Here is a 17,702-nt window from a genome sequence, read left to right on the forward strand (position 1 = left end):
TCGCTGTAAACCCAATGTCAAGCAACAACCATGCCACAGATGAATGCTGTGTTACGTTGATTCTCCCCCAACAAGTGGAAAGTCCATTGCTTTCGAATTCAGCCTCACTTACAGTTTTCAGGACATGAGCAGACCGTACCGCATTCTTTGCCAGTATATAACACAAATGGCCTCTAGCCTGTTTCCCAACAGCGCCCTTTTGTCTGAAACCTGAGCGGTCTTTACCGTCCATATCCTGGTGTTCCGCTCCTCCACACTCCCACCAGAATGGTCTGGTAAGCTTTGCTTACAGCATCCCCCCCTTAAGCATTCCTGCCATTGTGTGTCCGACACCTCCTGAGCAAGGTCAGCAGTTTAGAACCAAAGACGAAAATCTCAGCCACGTTTTCTCCTGTCAACATCCTGAATTATCTGGTCATTTTTACTTGTTAATAGGTGAAAATGCTATCTTATTATTTAACTTATATTATTTATACTAATACAATTTTTCTCCTTTGTTTACATATTAAGTTAGTCTTTCATGAGCTGTTTGAGGTGTTGCCTATCTATCTATTGGGCTGTTCCATTCCATCTATTATTTTTACTCATTAATTTTTTTCGTTCGTTTTGGTGCTGGAGACTAGACCTAGGGCCTCTTGCACATGGGACAAATCATCTACCACCAAACTGCATCTCAGCTCCTTATGCGTGCTCTATGATGTTGGCTACTGTTTCCTGGGTGCTTTCTTCTTCTTCTTCTTCTTTTTTTTTAAATTTTAATTTAACTTTATTTCATGTGCATTTATATAAGGGTGTTGGATCCCCAGGACTGGAGTTACAGATGGTTGTGAGCTGCCATGTGGGTGCTGGGAATTGAACCACGGTCCTCTGCAGAGCAGCAGTGCTCTGAACCACTGAGCCATCTCTCCAGCCCCTCCTGGGTGCTTTCTACATGCCTGTGTGTTTGTGTTGATTGTTTTGGTTTTGGTTCTTTGAGTCAAGGCCTCTTAATGGTCCTGGAGCTTGTTTTGTAGACCAGGCTGGTCTTGAGACCATTTGCCTCTGTCACAGAGATCCATTTGCCTCTGCCTCCTGAATGCTGGGATTAAAGGTGGGCTCCATCATGTCTGACCCCTATATTTTGTCTTTCTTTTAAACAAAATATTTATTTTAATTTTTAATTGTGTACATGTGTGCACATAAGTGTGGGTGTTTGTGAACTCCAAAGGAAGCATGGATCCCCTGGAGCTGGAGCTGGAGGCAGCTAGGAGCTTCTTGACGAGGGTTCTGGGAACTGAGCTGGAAAGGACAAGAGTTGCTCTAGACTGCCAACTCCAAAGCCTTTGTTCTTAAACACCATGCAGTGATTCCTATCCTTCCATCTGCGACCACAAGTTTATACAACAATGCATTACCAATACGGAATTACAGGAGTATATATACTATACATAGGTAATAACCCTCGTTAACTATTCTTGAGAGTTTAATATATGTCTTATTAAAGTTTTGCAACTAGGTATTGTTGCTGCTTTCATTATATTGGTGAGAAAATGCAGAGTCAGAGAGGTTATGTAACTTAGCTGTGGTTTAAATCCAGCAGCCTGGCTCTGGCTCAGAACAGCTCTGCCACGTATCTTTCTTAGCACACGAAGTCATGTATTGTGTGGTTAAATATCTTGCTGCAGAGTAAGGTAGGGTTTGGAGGTTTTTAACAGCAGAACCTAGAAGTCACCATTAAGCTTAGTATAATACTTGCTGAATTCACTAGAAAAGACTCTTTAGGTGCTTTATTCTTAGTGATGGTATGTGTGCGCCTTGACTTTTAAAATGGAATCATCTTATTAGTCTTGCTGTTTATTATTGATCTCTAGGGTGGTGGTAATGAATATAACGCTTATTTTATAAGGAGACAAATGGAGATTATTGCCGCCGGAAAACAAGGGCATTCACGCTCTGTGTGCGCTCAAGAGTTGAAGGGGCTTTTAAGCCCCTTTGGGAGCAGTTAGCTCACGTTTTACAGAGTGAGTTTCTCTCTCCATCATATCTGCCAAACATGACATCTCAGATACACTTCTTTGGTTGGGGGATGTGTCTGTATAAGGTTTTGGTTTTGTTCTTTTTTTTTTTCTATCTTTTTTTTCTTTTTTCTTGAATGTGTTTTAGTGGCTGAAAATAAAAAAGAAATCTCATTCTTAAGGTTTTCTTTCAAATCTTTATTGTATCATCTTTGAATATTTATGTTACCTGCTACACCACTTGTGACTCTGAAAACGGTATACTGACGAGGACATGTGTTACAGATATAGTCTTTCAAAAGCGTTTGATAAGCAGAATGCTGTGTTAAATTCTCCTCCATAAACTATCACTATCACCCAACAGATACTGTTAGCCGGTTTGATAAAGCAGGAGCACTATTAAAAACTGCTAATAAAAAGTAGGTACTTGTTTTTGTGCTAATACTAATTACTGATAATGCATGCTTATGTTTGGCAGTCAGCGCATGGCAGCGTACCAATCAGCGGGTGACTGAGCCGCAAGCACTTATACATGTAAATGAATTACTTTTTTCCCCCTTTTTTCTTTAAGTGAGTCAGGATGGAAGGCAACTCTAGGTCATAAAGATCTCTTCTCTTTAATGCTAATGAATGTCTCCACTCTCTGCTCGCAGACTACCCTTATTGGTAATCTGTAGCCTTGTCTTTTGTTCCGGGTGGTAATGAAATGCTGGGTGCTGAGCACCCCAGCTCTCCAAGAATGTGGGGCCAATGGTCTTCTGTTCACTCATACTGTAAAATTACTGTTCCCCAGCAAAGACGGGCAAGTGCGGGGCCGAGATCAAAGAGTATACATTGGCATCCAGCTGCACCGAGTGACTCCTGCTTTATTAATTAGTCATAGCTTCTCCAAGTTAATTTTCTCAGCTAGCACAAAAACATCCCATAATGTAAAAACAGCCAAGAAACTCGACCACAAGCCTTGGCTGTTTGTTGCCGTCCATTTCTGGGTGAAGCTTTTGCACTGTATCAGCTGACTATTTTGCTCCGAACTTCAGGGCGCAAAAGCTATTTTTCATTTTTTTATTCTAAAAGCCGTTATGAACACAGTCGAAGAACTGCCTTCATTTTTTAATATCGAGTGGCATTTCATCGATTTTCTTTTTAAAGGGAATGTATGGAGAGGCTGGGGCTGGCTTTAAAAGCTAGTTTAAAAAGTGCAGTTGCTACTGAATTTTGCAAGCTCGTTCTATCTGCTCATCAGAAATGCCACTGGTGTTTAGGCATTTGAAAAGGATCTTCTCTATGAATGTTTTTGTGGAAGCAAAATTTGTCCATAGTCCTGAGTTCCTGCAGAACGCCACCAGCAACACTTCTTCAGCGAACGCTTGGAGTTCCTTGGGTCTTTTTAATAGAAGCCATTTTCAGTGGTCTCTCCTAGTGAATGTTTGTAAGTCATTGCTTGAGATGAAAAGACTCCCCTCCCCCACCCCTTGTGGTTTTGTTGTTCAGGTGGGAAGGAAATCCTTCACTGTTCCAGTACGATCCTGGCCAGAAAGAAAGTATTTAGACCTCTGCAATTCAGTTTTGCCTGGCTGTGTTATAATGGTATATTATATGGTTATAATGTGTTATAATGGTTGGTAACTTGGAGTTTCTTGATCAGATAGGAAGATCTCCGTGAGTTTTTGTACCCTCTAAGAGAGAGAAAATAATAATGTGACGAGTTAGGAAGCACATGTAGGGCATATTTTCCTGAGATTCTTTGAATGTGCTGGTAAAGAAGGTCAAAGCGCTTCTGTACCGGGACATCTAAGAACCCTGCTGGCACTCCACAGTTGCTGTGGTCAGTAGGTCTTCATCTGGCGTTTAGGTTGTGTGTGACGTTTCCCTCTCTCGATTGCTGATTTCTTTGTGAACTGTAAAAGCCTCTTTTAAAAAAGTTGCCATTAAGTGGACTTTTTGATTATGATTTAAACAAGAAACAATTTTGAATAATTTCAACAAGAAATAAGAGATGAGTAGCTGCGTTCTCTGTTGCCTGGCATGGTTTTGCCTGCACTATGCCGTGTTTTAGCTGCATGGTGCAGGTCTGGTTTGGTCAGAGGTTATGGTTTTAAAGCACTGCACTAACTGTCCTCGGGAGGGGTAGATTTATTTTTATTTTTTTTTTAGAGGGATATTTGTGTTTGCAAGGTTAGCAGAGGCTGGCGTGCTGGAAGTGACTGCGGCGCCTTTGGATTATTCATGGACAGTAATAGAAGGCACTTAAAAAGAACAATGAAATTGCTTATTTCTGTGATGGGCCATCTGTTGAATTGTTTTGTGCAACAATTGCACAATAGTATCTATGTCATATCATTCTATTTTCAACAGCAGCTGATTGTGTCTCACTGGCTACTTGTCCTTATTTCTAAAGTCCCATGACCATTAAAAGTCACCTTTCCAGGGACCTTTGCCAGAAAGGTATTAGGAATTGCAAGTAGCCCGTGTATTTTAATGTGGTTCTTGCTCCCCCACCTGTGTGTGTGTGTTGCGGGGGAGTCGAGGGTGGCAGTGTAAGGAGAGAGTTGGTCATGTTCTAATTAATTGGATTTCCTAAATGTTTAGGTCAGTTTTCTATGCTTTCCACATGCAGTTGCTAAAGACGTTAGTGTAGAGCCATTTGATAATTTGGGTAGAAATGATTGATCTGTGCAAAGGAGGTGGGAGCGTAGAAGACCGTTCGGCGGCCTTTCGTGTTTTTAATTATCTACTCTTTCCTTCCTGACGATAATTAGGATTTTCCTCCTGGAATTCACTCCCATCTTAAAAAAAGAGCCATTAGCAAATTTGTCAGAGCAGAAGTAAAATTAAAATAAAACAAATGTGTTGTTGTCCACAGGTCACTGACATCGCCGATGCCATGATTCTGAAACAGCTTTTTGAAAATCTGTTCAAAAACGGGGTCGTCGTTGTGGCAACATCGAACAGACCGCCGGAAGGTAAAACAAACAACGCGCTCTCCCCATCCAATTAGATGGGGGCTTACAGAGCTCCCCAAGCCCAAGCCCGGTGTCTCCGAGGAGTAGTCTTGTGTGTGTGAGTCTGTTGACTTCGCTTACCCTTGGTTTTGTAACAGGCTCATTCTGAAGAAACAGTCGGAGTTTGTATTTAAGAGCTATCTCTGCTGTTTAGCAAGCCTGGCCCAGTTGCTTCCCATGGTGGGTGTAGTCCCCCCAACACTAGGCACAGGATTTGTACCTAGAAAAATGCAAGTATTTCTAGCTGCTTTTTATGCCATACAAGAAAGCTCAATGAAATGAAAAACTCTTAATTAAATTTTAGAAAAAGATGAAGCTCACTTTCATGAGTAGGGTTTTTTTTTTTTTTTTCACTACTTCACTTAATTTATCATTTCTAAAAAGGCACTTGTGGCTTATTAGGAAAGTATTTAAGAATTAAAATACAAGTAGTAGTTAGACAAAAGTAACATTTAAAATCCTGTAATTTTTTTTTTTTTTTTTAAACTCATCATGCGGTCAGTTAAAGGTGAGGAATCCAAAATAATGTTTCCCAGGGGACTGTCAAGGCCTTGCTCAGAGGGCCTGGACTCACCTTACCTGACTTCATGCTCAGCCCCCTCACCTCCTGGAGCTTCCTTTGCCTCTGTGTTTTGTCACGTGGCTCTTGACTTATTTATTGTGTGTTTGGTTCATTGTTTGCCCTCTTCCAGAATGACTAGCTTTCTGAGGGCACGGATCATCTTTCCTCTCGGGATGTGGGTGGGCTCTATGCACTTTCAGAGTGCCTAGCACACAGATGGATCTCAGCACGAGGCCTCAGGATGAATGTGGAATGTATGTATTTCTGCAAGAACCTCTGGCTGCAGTGGAGAGAGACTGTGTGGATGAGCTTTTGAGACTGGGAGTGAGGACTGAGAAGGCTGTCATTGCAGGTGGTGGGGGACACGGTCAGATGCAGTGTCAGCAGGGCTTGGGGGTGGAAAAACAGAGACCGAGCAAGCAGTCTACCCCTGAGCCATCCCCCCATCCTTCAAGAACTTTTTAAAAAATGAAATTACTGGCTGGGCATGGTAGTGTAGGCCATTAATCCCAGCATTTAGGAGGCGGAGGCTGGTGGATCTCTAAAAGTTCAAGGCCAGCCTGGTCTACCAACTGAGTTCCAGGCTAGCCAAGGCAACCTAGTGAGACCCAGTCTAAAAAAAAAAAAAAAAGGAAAAAAACAAAAAACAAAATAAAAAGAAAAGGAAAAAATGTGGGAGGTGTTGAGAGTTGTGGTTTGAATGATAACAGCTTATGTATTTGGATGTTTAGGTCTCAGTTGGTGAACTGTTGGGAAGAATTAGAAGGTGTAGTCTTGTTGGAGGAGGTGTGTCACTGAGGGTGGGATGTGAGGTTTCAGAAGGCCACAGCAGACCCAGAGTCTCTCTCTGCCTGTTGCCTGTGGATCAGGATGTAAAACTCTCAGCTACTGCTCTAGCACCATGCCTGCCTGCACGCCACCACACTTCCTGCCATGATGATAATGGACTAAGTCTCTGAAACTGTAATCAAACCCTCAATGAAATGTTTTCCTTTATAAGAGTTGCCTTGGCCATGTGTCTCTTCACAGCAATAGAACACTAGTTAAGACAAGAGTAATGGAGGAACACATGTGATGTGCACTTTTGGCCTCCACACATGTATGTGCTCTGGTGCGTACTCACCCCACACACATGCAGTTGCAGGAAATACTACACACACACACACACACACACACACTCACTCACTCACTCACTCACATGTATAAATACCAGATCAACTAAGTGAAAACGGTGTTTCCTCTGCTATAGCTAATTTGACAATATGATCAGGATTGTCTTTGCGCAATGGCAAAGGTGTGCTCATGGTAGGGAGGGACTAGACTAGTCAGTCCACAGCAATGACAGTCAAAGGAAAAGTAGTGCTTGGCTGTGTAGCAGTTCCGCTGTGGTAAAGTGAGGCAGGCACTCACAAGGAGAGGCTGAGGCACACTTTGGAGCACGGATGTTGTGGGCATGAACAAGCCCCAGACTGTCAGACAGTGTGCAGGAATTGAGCTGGAGCTAGCTTTGGCGAAGACCCGGAGGTCAAGATGCAGAGTTGCAGCAGTTGGACACTGGTCAGCTGAGAGCCTCTTCCACAAGCCCTAGAGTGTCTCCCCATTAGCAGGGTGGACAGAAACCATCTTCACAAGTGAAATTTTTTATATATGTTTTTTATTTTTGGTTGTTCAAGATGGGTTTCTCTGTGTATGCCTGGCCATCCTGGAACTTGCTCTATAGAACGGGCTGGCCTCGAACTCAGGTATCTGCCTGCCTCTGCCTCCCAAGAACTGGGATTAAAGTGCGCCACCACTGCCTGGTTACAGGCTGGCTTTTAACGTGTGGTCCTTCTCCTGCTTTCTGAGTGCTGGGATCAAAGAGCTTAATATTTTAATGTAAAGACACGGTGGTTTATCACCCAGAAGGCTGGGTGCAAGTTAAAGGCCAGCCTGGGCTACAGAGTAAGCAGCTAGCCTGATCTATAGGGGAAACAGTATCTCAACAAAACAACAAACAAACATTCCCAAACCACCAAAATTAAAAAAATCTGATACAAAGAGTATGACACATGTGACTGTGGATATATTCATATGTATGAGCTCATTTGTGTGTGTGCGTAGTTTTATTGGTAAAGAAAGAGACAATATTGATATTAGGAAAAGACAAAATGATAGAATAAAGAATGGATCTGTGGTTGCATGGGCTGGGGTGGGAGATTTTGACTGTAAAGGGGCAACAATAAAATATTTCTTGATATATTAGAATTGCTCTGTATCTTGACTGTGGTGGTGGTTACATGTGTTAAAACTCACGCAACTGTATTCCACAAAAGTTAACTTTATTCTATGTAAATTAAGAAAATCTGCATTAGCTTGTTTCTCCTTGATGGCTGTGAAAGATCAGGGTCTAACTGGCCCCATGAAAGGTTGTTTTCTTTTCCAACCATGAGAATACATGCAGCTTTTCCTGAAGGTTATAGCTTTGGTCCAGGTAGTACTGTCATTGAAGAGCTAGAATTAGCCACTGAGCAGCACGTGCCTGTTATCCAGCACCAGGTGGTGGACCAGAGGACTGCCCATGAGTTTGAGGCTAACCTAGCCTATGTAACAAGTTCCAGGCCAGCCCCAGTGACATCCCTTTTCCTCTTCAACTCTCCAGACTGCATCTTCAGATGGCTGTACCAACCGGGGAAAGAAAGTTCTTGGGAAATGTTAAGTGGCTAGAAAGAGGGCAATGTATTGGAGGAGCTCAGAAGACAGCCCGTGTCACCAGAAAGTGGGGGTACAGGATGAAGCCAGAGGAAAGAGCTAGATTTTATAAAGCAACGATACGAATTTTGAATTTTATAGTAAGAGATAATGTAAGCCACTGAAGCTTGCCTCAGGCCGGGCTGATAAGACCCCAGTTGGAAGGATTGCTTTGCTTGTTATTTGAAGAAGGGGTTTCTGGGTGGAGTGTAGTAATGTGGTGGACCCAGGTAGACCTGCTTAGAAGCTACTGTAGAATACAGACAAGAGGTGGCTATGTCTTGGTACCAGACAATGGTTCTCTAGTGGGGACTGTGTGCCTTGGAGATTTAGCAAGGCCTCACTGTTCTACCCAAGAACATTGGCAGGCAGCGGCTTTGAGGCTGGGACTGCTGCCAGAGACATTGTTAGTGCAGAGCTATTCTCCATACGAGAACCACGCGGACAAACATGTCAGGAGTATACAGAACCAGAAACCTGATATAGCCTGGTGGCAGTGGATTTGTAGGAAACAACTAGAAAATAAACCCACGATTTAAATTCCACATACATAATTCTCACATTTTATGTTCTAAAGTGAAGTTTTTCTGTTTTCATAATATTCCAAGTTTTTCTAGTTTCATAATATTCTGGTTGGGAAAAAAATAGTAAGAATTAATTGGATGGTGACCCACCGAGTTAGCAGTTCATTAGATCAAATTAGTTAAAAATTCCAAATTAACTTGATGATTAAACTTGAGAACTCTGTTCAGAAAATAGGAAAGCAGCATTAGAGGAAAGTATGTATGAGTTGACTGGTCGTTATTCGTCAGTACAGTTTGGAGTGCTGGAAAGGGAGCGGCCCCAAGATTGGAGCTAGAGTGGTACAGAGGAGGTTAGAATTTCTGTTCTTGACTTTTAAAAACTTAAAAATATTTATTATTGGGGTTGGGGATTTAGCTCAGCGGTAGAGCGCTTGCCTAGCAAGCATAAGGCACTGGGTTCGGTTCTAAGCTCTGGTTATAAAAAGTTATTATTATTACTTTATGTGTATGGGTAATTTGACTGCATGTATGTCTGTGTACCTCATGCATGCCCACTGCCATTGGAGGCCAGTGGATCCCCTTGAACTGGAGCCAAAGATGGTTGTGAGCCACCATGTGGTTGTTGGGAACCCAACTCAGGTCCTCTGCAAGAGCAGCCAATTAATGCTCTTAACTGCTGAGCTATCTTTCCAGCCCCCCAACTTTTTTTAACATAAAAAATTTAAGATTTTATGTGTGTGTCTGAATGAACATTCATGCACACTCAAGTGTGTGCCGTGATGTACCTGTGGAGGTCTGTGAACAATGGGGTGGGGGTGGGGTTGTGGGGGGGAGTTGGTTCTCTCCTTCCACCACATGGTTCCCAGGAATTGAACTCAGGTCGTCAGGTGTAGAGGAAAGTGCCTTTACCCACTGAGCCATCTTGTTGGCTCAAATGTCTGTTTTCTATGTACTGTTTATTATAATGAAAACGAATTAAGTAGTATTAAAGTATCCTGACTAGAATAATTTGATTAATCCATTTTCTTAGACCACCAGACAAAACTATTATGTGATTTTTATTCAGACCAGTATATTTATAGTAAACAAAGGACGAGATAGCATTCAAGTTGGCTACCAGTGTGTGCACACTCACATTTATGTTTTTATTTTACTACTTAAAGGAAAAAAAATTTACTGGGTGTGGTGGTGCATGCTTTAATCCCAGCACTCGGGAGGCAGAGGCAGGCAGATCTCTGTGAGTTTGAGGCCAGCCTGGGCTACAGAGTGAGTTCCAGGCTCTTCAGAGCTAAACAGGAGACTCTGGCTCAACAAAGCATAACAGCTACAGCAGTAACAACTCTGTGGTCGTTGCTACAAAGGCTGAAAACGTATGGAAAAAAAAAACTGTCTTTCCTGTGGAGTTATTTCTTAAAATGGAAGTAGAGTTATTGCTTTAATATGATATCAGATCTTTGTGTTTTGGCTCAAAAGACAGAATTTAGCAGTGAAACTATGGAACACTTTTGTGGAAGTTATGAGCTTGTCAAGGTCTACAACTATAATTCTTTGGGAATTTCATGCAGTTTATTTTGATCGTATTCACCCCAACTTCTCCTCCTAATGCTTCCTAGATTCACCTCCTCCTTCCCACCCTCTCCCAACTTTGTGTCCTCTTTCTTAATAACCCATTGACTCCAGTTTGTGCCCCCCCATGTGTTTCTGGGTGTGGGACCTTCCACTGGGATGTGATTAACCTACCAGGGACCACACCCTTAAAGAAAACTGACTGTCTCACCCTTAGAGCCATGGCCTGTCCTTAGCTCTTCAGGTAGTGTAGTGGCTTGTGCACCCCCAGGACTCCACGAGCTTGCTCTTGCACAGATCTTGTGCAGGCATCACAGCCACTGTGAGTTCAGAGTACAGCCATCCTGCCAGGTCCAGAAGACAAGGTTTTGTTCCAGTCCCCCCCACGCCAGCTCTGGCACTTACAATCGTCCCATCCCCTGTGATAGCCCCTTAGTTTTGGGGAGAAGTGCTGCAGCTCCTAACCATGGCCGAGGATTTCAGGACATCCTTTCTCTGCACCTTGAGTAACAACTGTCACTTGTTCATGTGGAACTAAATTACAGACGAAAGAGAGAAACAAGTTGGTGGGTGGTTAGGAGAACCATGTAAACCACATATCTTACTTGAATTCCGGAACTACATGGAAACACTGAATTGCAGAGATGCATGGAGCTTACACATGGTCTGTATAAACAGAAAATACCCTAGCATTAGAAGAGTAACAGATACTACAGCATTAAATACAATGATTAAAGGCAAAAGAACAACAGCGTCTTTAAATAGATGAGTGACCAGAGCAAAGAGAAGTGTGTTCCAGGAAACTTTAGTTTCATTTTCTTTGAGGGCCAGAAGCTGGGCATGGTGGTCCATCGTGGTAATCCCAACACCAGGCAGGATGAGTCGGGGGTGGGGGGGGTGGGGGGGGGTGGGGGTGGGGTGATAAATTTGAGGCCATAATGGGCTACACAGCAAGATTCTGTCTCAAGGGAAAGAAAATCAGGAAAACAGACTGTGTAAAGAAAAAAGATTTAAGATTAAAAAGAAAAGGCAACAAATTGAGCTGAAAACTCGTTTATTGAGATCATCTGAAATAATGAAGGGCTACAGAGAAACCCTGTCTCAAAACAAAAACAAACAAAAGGACTGGAGAGATGGCTCAGTGGTTAAGAGCACTGGCTGCTCTTCCAGAGGTCCTGAGTTCAATTCCCAGCAACCACATGGTGGCTCACGGCCATCTGTATTGAGATCTGGCCCCCTCTTCTGGCCTGCAGGCATGTATGCAGGCAGAGCACTGTTTACAAAATAAATAAATGTTAAAAACAAGAAAGCTAATGAAGTAAGAAGATATTAAATCCCTTCACATCAGTCTTAGAGGCACCAAAGTGTAGAAATGGGAACTATAGGAAGTGAGATGAGTGCTGTTTGGAAGATGTTAGGAGTTTGGCAGAATATAGGACCAGACCACAGCGAAGAGAAGAGTGGAGAAGGAGGTCAGTCCCTGGGAGAGCTAGCGTGGGATGGACTTCACTGAAGAAAACTGTGCGAAGTGAAGGAGATCACTGAAGCGGGGATTGGACGAGAAGGCACCTCTGAGCCCAGGTGAGGGGTCATAGACACTGAGTGACAATGTCCTCGTTTTGTGTGGCCTGGGACAGCTTCACACCTGAGCTCTTCCTGCCTCAGCATTCCAGGTGCTGCGAGTATGGATGTGAGACACTCAGTCCGGCTGCTTTTAGGACTTAAAACATGCCTTTTACTTTCTAAATCACTAGAAAAGAAAAAATAATTAAAGAATGTTTCTCAGAGCAAAACCTGTAAAACAGCCCAGATGTATGAATAAAAACTGTGAAGCAAGATTGGACAGCTCAGTGACAGGAAACATCCTCTTCTAACCCCCCTTTTGAGCTAAGCAAGCTCCTAGCTAAGTGACCTCGTAGCTGACAGTGAGATACTCTGGCACAGTAATCACCACAATTGCCTGATGGTTCTGGAATGGAAAAAGCAGACAGATTCCTGAGGGAGAGAACTTGGAGGAGGCAGCATGGGCTTTGGGGCCAGTAAAGTCATTGCTGCATTGGTGTCTTGAGGTCCCCTGGATTTTATGGCCTGAAGAATCAGATGAGGGAGTTTGAGGTGTGGAGCTCTGCTCCACAGAACTAGACTGGGATAGCTCCAAGTTCTGTGTGCAAATCCTACCTGAACCAGAGACGCACTGCAGCATAGTCTTATCTCTGTTCTCAACTTGATTGGACTAAAAGCAAGCACCCACAGGTTAGTATAACACGCCTCTGAGTTGGTTTGTAAAAGTATTTCCAGAGATAATTAACTAAGGGGAAAGACCTTCCTGAATTTTGATAGTAGCATCTCAAAGCTTGGGCCCCTGACATAAAAGGGCAAGCTTGGGTGTTTTCTCCCTGGGTGCTGTGATGGGAACTCATTTGGTCTGCCACACCCTCCTTTGCGGGGGGGTGGGGTGGGGTGGGTGTCCAGCCTAACCTTCAGACGGTCCTTGGTATAGGGGAGTGTGGATTGAGAAATAATATATAACAAAAATAGAGACATAGATGAAGAAACAGACAGAGACACAGGATAGCTTTGGGAGGGCTCTGGGTTAATACCCAATCACCTTGAGTTTGTTTCTAATGGGCTTTTTATACACAAGGGGAGAGGGGCAAAAGACCTTCCCCTTTCAGGGTCAAGGTACAAAGTACAAACAACTGTAGACCCTTCCTTAATTTCCAAAGCACCTGGTAACTACACAGTTGGCCAAAACATCCTATTATGCAGCCTTGTGGGGCAAAGCAAGCTCAGACTCTCTGACCTGAGTCAAGATGGAGTAAGGCCACACTGTGGAGTCTCTGTGGCCCCCACCCTTCGCCATGGTGGGCTGCAGTTTTTAAAACATGAGCTGAAATGCATCTTCCCTCCCTTAAGTTGTTTTTCTTTTCCTTGCTATGTATTAGTGTATTAGTGTTTGCTCACATGTATGTCTGTGTGAGGGCATCGGATCCTCTGGAACTAAAGTTACAGACAGTTGTGAGCAGTCATAGGGGTGGCAGAAATTGAACCCGGGTCCTCTGGAGGAGCAGCCAGTGCTTTTAACTACTGAGCCGTCTCTCCAGCCTCTCTTTCTTCCTTTTTTAAAATTAGATTTCTTCATTTTATTTTATGTGTGAGTATTTTGCCAGTGTGAATGTACATGTACCACGTGTGTGCTTGATGACTGCAGAGGTCAGAAAAGGGCATAGGATCCCCTAGGACTGGAGTTACGGATGATCATCAACTACCACATGGGTGCTGGGAATCACACAACAACTGCTCTTAACCACTGAGCCGTCTCTCCAGCCCCACTTAAGTTGTTTTTCTTGTGTGTTTTGTCATAGTGATGAGCTGCCTAACACAGAAAATTGATAATGATAACTGGGGTCACTGCTGTGAATTTACCGGGTGATCAGCTGTAGTAAGCTTTGGAACTGGCCGTTGTGAGGAATTTGGAAAAGTTCCGTGATGTAGGTGACAGAAGCCCTAGAATACTGCAAGAACAACAGTGATGGGGGGGATCGAATGAGAACACCCCCGTGTGTTCATGTATTCGAATGCTTAGTCACCGAGGGGAGAACCGCTTGACTGAGAAAGATTTGAAGAACTAGGGGTGTGGTCTCGTTGGAGGAGCGTGTCACTGGGGGTGGCTTTGTGGTTCTTGAGCCCACACCAGGCCCAGTCTCTCTCTCTCTGTCTGTGTCTCTGTCTCTCTCTGAGTCTGTCTGTCTGTTTGTGTGTCTCTCTCTCTTTCTGTCTGTCTGTGTGTGTCTCTCTCTCTGTCTGTGTCTCTGTCTCTCTCTGAGTCTGTCTGTCTGTGTGTGTGTGTGTCTCTCTCTCTGTCTGTGTGTGTGTGTCTCTCTCTGTGTCTCTGTCTCTGTCTCTCTCTGAGTCTGTCTGTCTCTGTGTGTGTGTCTCTCTCTGTCTGTGTGTGTGTGTCTCTCTCTGTGTCTCTGTCTCTGTCTCTCTCTGAGTCTGTCTGTCTCTGTGTGTGTGTCTCTCTCTGTCTGTGTGTGTGTGTCTCTCTCTCTCTGTGTCTCTGTCTCTCTCTGAGTCTGTCTGTGTGTGTGTGTCTCTCTCTCTGTCTGTATCTCTGTCTCTCTCTGTCTGTGTGTGTGTCTCTCTCTCTGTCTGTATCTCTGTCTCTCTCTGTCTGTGTGTGTGTCTCTGTCTGTGTCTCTGTCTCTCTCTGAGTCTGTCTGTCTGTCTGTGTGTGTGTCTCTCTCTCTGCCTGCTGCCTGTGGATCAGGATGTTAAGCTCTTCTCCCTCCACATCAACACCTGAAGCAGTGGGAGACCTGGCCCTGAGGTCCTAAGAGCAGGAGAGCTGCCCCTGTACCTGACCAGGCAGGCACTACATCGCCTGGGCAATACAATAGAGCCAACCTCATTGGCAGAAGTGTGGCCCCATGGGCAGGAGAGAGATGCACACCCCCCCATCAATGCCTAAGGCAGGTGGGAGAGCTGGCCCTGAGGTCATAAGAGTGTGGCTCCTACACCTCACCTGGACAACACAGTAGAGCTGGCCTTGAAGGTGGAGGTGTAGGAGAACAGACCCTGAGAATGTGAAAGGGGAGAACTGGCCCTGGACAATGCAGGAGAGCTCACCCTGGTGGTGTGGACAGGGGAGAACTGGCAGGCAGACCAACCCTACAACTTCCCAACCTAGAACCAGGGTTATTTGTCCACCCCAACATCCACCCGATCCGTGATCTGCTGGAACATGTGAAGGGACCAATCCTGCAGACCCAAAGCTCCAGGATCTCCTGCAGGGCAACAACAGGCTATCCAAGACGAGTCCAGTGAGGATTGATAGTGTAGCAGGAACCAGAGGCCTCGAACCAGACCAACAAGTCTTTGCAATGAAAGTAAAGATATATGAATAAAAGGGTTTACTGTGTGACTCACTGTGTCACACTACAGCTTCCATGATGAGATTGGTTTTTCTTTTTCTTTTCTTCAATTTTATTTTATTTGGGGGAGGTTTGCAAGAGCAGAGGGCAGATACGAAGTGATGGGGAAGTGAATAGGATGGAGAACATGATGGGAAAGACACAAAGAATAAATAAAAAAGAAAGTTAAAAAAACGAAGAGTTGCCTGGTCCGGGTCTCTCCACAGCAGTGGAGTGGTAAATAAGATCGGATGGGAGCGCAGAGGTTGAGCGCTGGTAACATCTGCATAGTGAAGACTGTGTCAGCGGCGAGCAGTCCAGGTCGGAGCTGGGACTCCGCCGAGAATGGGCTGTCACTCTGTAGCAAAACACATGTTTACATTTTGTGGAAGGCTGATTACTTGGTGGAAGTGGAGGTACTTTCATTTTTTTTTTAAAAGAGTGATTTATTATCCAGCATAGTGGTACATGTCTTTAATCCCAGCACCCTGGAGGCAGAGGCAGGTGGATCTCTGAGTTCAAGGCCAGCCTCGTCTACAAAGGGAGTTCCAGGACTGCCAAGGCTACACACAGCAACCCTGTCTTGAAAAACAAACAAAGAAACAAACAAAAAGTGATTTATTTTATTGTTTTAGTTATGAATGTAAGTATGGGTTTGTGTGAGTGTGGGTGCCCTTAGAGGCCAGAGGCATTGGCTTTCCTGAAGCTGGAGTAATAGGTATTTATGATCTGCTGACATGAATTCTGGGAGCCAAACTCAAGTTCTTTGTAAGAGCTGCATGTGCTGTTGAACACTGAGCCATCTCTACAGCATCTAGTAGAGGTCATTTCAAACCAGTCGAGCATTCAGGCTGTGGTGTTGTTATTGCTGGCTGCTTTTAGTGTAGTTTATAGGAAGAATTGGGACCAAACAGCAGAACAGCCAGGTCTGAACGTTTTTCAGTTTCCCTAGAGAAGACAGTGCCTATAAAATTGGGGTCCAAGGAAAATATGGCTACTGAAGAAATTAAAGCCATTAAAACAAACCAGGTATTTTGTATCAGGAAACAGAAAAGGTCCCTCAGGAACTGGCCAGAACCCAGCTGTCACAGGCTCAAGTGTATGAAAGGTTGGAGAAATGAGAAAGACTTTCCTTGGAGAGCTTTAAAATTGGGTGTGGAGATGCATGCCTGTAACCCCAACATTCAGGAGGCTAATGCAGGAGGATCCTAAACTTGAAGCCAGCCTGGGCTACATAGTAAGTTCAAGGCAAGCCTGGGCTTTTATTGCCCTTAGGTTTCTTTGGGCCTGTCATAAACCCACAGGTCACGATGTGATTCAAAGAAGCCCCTAACGTTTTAGCATTACCACAGTGTTTGGTTCTAATTCTGTCAATTACTGGCAAATTGTCTGCTAAACCCTGAATGTTAGTTTCTTTATAAACTGAAAAATGGGCATAAATGATTTACTTTGGGGTTGTGGTGGTTATGTGGAGTACTTAGCAAATATGTGGCTTCACGTACAAATTGTAAGTTTCCCTGGCTTTTGCTGCATCATCTTGGGCTCTCCTTTCAGGGCATGAACAGAGAGAGTCAGTGGCTGTCTGATGAACTGATGTCATGCTACAGTTTCTCTCTCTGCTCCTGTTCCTTCTCTGTCTCTCGTTAGAGTCTCACTCTGAACCCCAGCCTGGCGTTGGACTCTCCTTCCTCCTGACTTTGCTTCCCAAAGGCTGAGATTACAAGGACCCGCCACCTGCCTGGCTGTATAACTGCAATTTAATCTGCTATATTATTTACAGATTTAGCAAAATTTTGTTTGGACTTCAGTTTTATTATTGAAGGAAACCAAATACTATGCTGTGGATGTTGGGAAAAAGTATTCCAGTTTACTGTATTTACCTGACATTGTACAGAAATTTATAGCCATATTGATTAGTCTGGAAATGTTCATTTTTCCCACTTGTGCAGATGGAATGCAGTGCATTAACTATGTAAGGTTTTACCTACATTGGTTGATTACAGAAACTAATAAAACATTTTCTAAATAATGAAAAAGAAAGGCTAAATTGCTCCTGCTGCTTAAATGGTCTAAAGGTGCCCTTTAAAAAGCTCTATGATAAAATAATATCTTAGAAGGATAAATCATATTGACCTCAGAGAGCAATGTAAGTATTTTATGTCAGGAAATATTTTATTCTTTTTTTATAGAAAATTCCTTTGAATTACCTTTCTTAAATGGTTTTTTTACTCTAAACCAGTTTGTACATGTATAAATAGGCATTATTCATCCTCTTGGTTTTGGAACTTGAATTTTAAGAAAAAGATCTGCTGTCCACATGCATCTCCACAGCACCAATGTGCTTGTCATCACTTAAAGACCCTCTTTGCATGCATTTTGTCTCTAAGTATTATTAAGTTCTCCTCTCTGCAGAG

The 17,702-nt window shown here is 43.7% G+C and overlaps 1 protein-coding gene across 4 annotated transcripts in view; it reads left to right on the plus strand.

The window, feature by feature from the left end:
- Positions 1-17,702, plus strand: part of Afg1l (AFG1 like ATPase) — a 166,300-nt gene that overhangs the window by 56,053 nt on the left and 92,545 nt on the right. For all 4 annotated transcript variants that reach the window (XM_036169287.1, XM_036169289.1, XM_036169288.1 and 1 more), the window contains one exon: positions 4,858-4,957. In XM_036169287.1, coding sequence (XP_036025180.1) covers positions 4,858-4,957 — 100 coding nt within the window. The remainder of the gene's footprint in view (positions 1-4,857; positions 4,958-17,702) is intronic.

This window comes from Onychomys torridus, chromosome 19 (assembly GCF_903995425.1).
Source record: "Onychomys torridus chromosome 19, mOncTor1.1, whole genome shotgun sequence".
Classification (NCBI taxonomy): Eukaryota; Metazoa; Chordata; class Mammalia; order Rodentia; family Cricetidae; genus Onychomys; species Onychomys torridus.